This window comes from Lotus japonicus, chromosome 6 (genome assembly GCF_012489685.1).
Source record: "Lotus japonicus ecotype B-129 chromosome 6, LjGifu_v1.2".
In the NCBI taxonomy this organism is placed as follows: Eukaryota; Viridiplantae; Streptophyta; class Magnoliopsida; order Fabales; family Fabaceae; genus Lotus; species Lotus japonicus.
Window position 1 is genome coordinate 52,084,115 of NC_080046.1, and position 3,727 is coordinate 52,087,841.

At 35.1% G+C, this 3,727-nt stretch overlaps 1 protein-coding gene across 2 annotated transcripts; it reads right to left on the bottom strand.

Moving 5' to 3' along the window:
• On the bottom strand, positions 1–2,470 carry LOC130724443 (protein TIFY 3B-like). 2 transcript variants are annotated; one of them, XM_057575669.1, is made up of 5 exons: positions 2,172–2,470; positions 1,064–1,169; positions 779–968; positions 564–621; positions 1–464 (listed from the first exon to the last, which is right to left on the bottom strand). In XM_057575669.1, exons 1-5 carry the CDS (start codon positions 2,267–2,269, stop codon positions 311–313), a joined length of 606 nt encoding a protein of 201 aa, XP_057431652.1. In that variant the 5' UTR covers positions 2,270–2,470; the 3' UTR covers positions 1–310. The 2 variants fall into 2 exon arrangements, with proteins under 2 accessions (XP_057431652.1, XP_057431651.1); XM_057575668.1 differs by having other exon boundaries at positions 776–968.
• Between the last annotated feature and the right edge of the window lie 1,257 nt (positions 2,471–3,727).

Sequence of the window (3,727 nt, forward strand, 5' to 3'; positions counted from 1 at the left end):
TGTCATAAGAGTAGATGTTCAAACATTAACAAAACGAATAATCAGTTGTACATAGACACATTCAGATACATGAAAAACAGTTCAAAGTTGGGGTGATCTGAGCACAATGCATTCTTTCTAGACATACCCTGACATGCAAGTTTCAAGTCACACTTTTGAACATTCTGAGTTCAAGAGTTAAGTTGCATATAAAATAAAGTTACAGACTCCAGAACATGGTAACAATTACACTAGCTCCTGTAAGTCACATGCATGCACACTACCTTCCACATAAACACAACACATAAAGCAGAACCAACACTGATCACTCTCAAGAGGCAGATATAGTTGGCTGAAATTTCTCCTCTGGTCGTTTCGAGGAAACCAAATCTGGTGCATTGTCAGCAGAGAAGTTGTTTTCTATGTTGTCTGCCACTGCCGCTTTTGTTGTTGATGAAGAAGAATAAGGGGCTTTGCTCCCCAGCCTTTAACAAACAAAAATGATGCAAATAAGAAAACTAGTATATGACAATCATATACAAAATTGGAAACTCTAAACAGATTAAATGGAAGGAAGATAGTACCTGTTTCGCCGCTTCTCAAGAAAACTTTGAAGTGAATGACGGCGTGCTATTGGAAATTCTGGAGAGAAATCAAGCAAAAGTCACAAGAGATACTTAAATTGTCATATGACATTAAAATAACAGACAACACATTGGCTAAGTAGTAAATGATAAAGAAGACAAAATTGTTTGAGATTGACATCTAAATCTAGCAAAAGTATTGGGGAAATTACCACCTTGCAGCCTGCAGATGGAACTCTTCTTTGCAGGAAAGCAAAGTTCCTGGGTTGAAGCAATATTATTAGTGGTTCCATGTGGAGAAGAAGGCCTTGAGGGAACTGGTGAAATGATGGGAGATTGCATTCCAATCTTCTTTGTTTCAACAGACTTGGCGGCAGCAGCAGCAATAAGCATTATTTCATGCACCTGCGAGTAAATAAGAGAAAGTAAATATATGATTTGGATTGAAGGCACAACAGCTGCAAGATTCAGTATTCATATCTAAGTGCAGCAATAATTACCTTATCTGCCGGTATTCCATCATAGATATGAACACTCCCATTATAGAAGATGGTAACCTTACTTGTATTAGGAATCACAGCATTCAGTCCAGATGCAGCCACTGACCTAAAAGAGAGAATAACAATAAAAATAAAAAACCACACAAGCACACATTAAAGTATTGGAACATTCATCAGCTTTTTTGCCCCCAACCATCAAGATTCAAGAGGTCTTAGAGCCCGATTGGATACTCGTTAGGAAGTATGAAAGCGGGAAAATAACACATCCCGAACAAGTTGCTACTTCAACAAAAAGTGTCCCGGAAGTGTTATTTTCCCGTTTTCATACTTCCTAGGTATCCAAACAGGCTTTTTAGTCCTTACCTTGTAACTAAAGTACAGAAAAGTTGTATTGAGGTTACACCCAGGGCATAACAAAAAATCAGTGTAGCAGAGATGGGAAATGTTGAGGTAAATGAGTGTATATACAAGAAATTATCAGATTTAATACAAACATGGAATAGCACATATTGAGGAGAAAACAGAAACTTGCTTGATGTGGTGACTTCACCATGTGAAAAGAAAATCAATAAAGGCTCCAATAAGAATAGTTGATTATAAACACTTCTGGAGAAACCACTGACTAAGACCTTAAGCAAAATGACTTAATTGAAAAAATTGGATTTTGATAAAGTCAAATGGCATCAATATAGCAGATTCCACCTAAACTAGAATAAAGCTAAGTTGTTATTTCTCTCAGAATATTTTTTGGAGATACAAAAACTGCTGACATTCCTGGATTTTCTAGAATTTGATTCTTGCCAAGAAAAATTCATTACCCAAATCAAACCCCCTCAATCTCATAGCTTTCTTAGGTTAACCAAAACCCCTTTTACATAACATACCCCCCCCCCCCACCTTTTCATTAATTACAAGCTCAGGCTCTCATCTCACACAAATGGAAACACTAATTAAGAACAACTTATTGTGCATCCAATGTTTTCCATCCACAAAAAAAAAACAAAAATTTGACCAAAATTAAACTAACCAAGCAAGTGGGTAATTAACTATTCATGAAAGGAAAACAATAAATGGAAACAACAACAAAAAGAAGGATCTTAAGACATACTTGTTAGTAGCAACCCCATCAACACTGTCACCATGAGGTGAAGATTCTAGAGCTGAAACCTGCTGTTCTGGCTCAAGCTTAACAGTAACACCATCCATGGTTTGGAGAAGAAAACCCAACACCAGAAATTAAGGAAGAGGAGAATGGTTGAAGGGAAAAATGGTTTTTGTTGCGGAATTTGCAAAGTGTTGAAAGAGATTTGAATGGTCTGAGAAAGGAGGAAGATTTTGATTCCTTGTCACCTGTCTGTAGTGTTGAGGTGACCAACCGTGAATAATTTTAGTGCCGGCATCTTTAAGAAACGTGTTTCTTGTGCTTATTTTAATATTTATGTCTCCTTCTTAAAATCAACAAAGTACAACGCCATGACACATGCCTAATGCCAATGGTAATAAAATGGCTAGTATTTTTGTAAGACCTTTTACTTCACTTACTTTTAGTGTATAACTTATTGGCAAGCCCCTTACCATTTAGTGCGCTGACTGCGGGGCGAGGGACTAGTCTCACAGCTGTCGGCTGTGGAGATACATTGGTCAAGACAAAAAAAAAATGAAGGCTAATGCGTGTAGCAGCTAATGTGAATCAAATGTCTTCATTAAAATAATTTGAAGGCTAATACTTCACTCTGTATTTTTTTTCTAGTGTTAGCATCAAATATCTTCATTAAAATTCAATGTTAAGCCAATTTTGATGATATTATCAAGGCTAATGTATGTAGCAGCTAATGTGTCGAATGATTGAAAATAATTTAAAGTTTGTTACTCACATGTGGAAGCCAATTTTGTTTTAAATTATTTCCAATAATTTAACACATCAACTGCCACATATATTAACCTTGATAATATCATCAAAATTTGCTCAAAATTGGATGAAATTTTTAATAGACGGATTTGATTGCAACATTAGAAAAAAATATTGCAGAGTTGTTTAAGTTTGCCTTGTATTGTTTTATGGGAAGAGTTTGGCTTTAGCCTTTAGGTTTTGCTATGTTAATATTGAGGGGACTTTACTCACATTGTTATGTGTTGACGGTAATATCAACCATTTTCCAACTAATATAAGCTTCTGTTTTAAAAAAAACTTTAGAAAAAAATACATGGATTGAATTTGAGCAATTAAAAGTAAAGACATGTAGAATTTTTTCAAAAATCTATTTAATATACTAGTACTACCAAACTTTTACATTTCAAGAGAAATTAGTAAAACATTCCAAACATTTAATCTATGATTCGACTTCTGGACGATGTGTATGGAGAATGATTTGGTCGGAAAGACCTACTCACTAAATGTGATCTTCAAATCTCGAGGGGTTTAGTCTCATGTTTTTTTTTTTTTTTTGAATGGAGTCTCATGGTTATTAGTTATGAATTGAGGTTTGAGAGATCCAACCATATAAGGCAGCTTTAATATACTAATGCTACCAAACTTTTACATTTCAAGATAATTTAGTGAAAACATTCCAAGCATTTAATCTATGATTCGATTTCTGAGCGGTGTGTATGAAAAATGATTTGGTCGGAGAGACATACTCACTTAATGTGATCTTCAAATCTTGA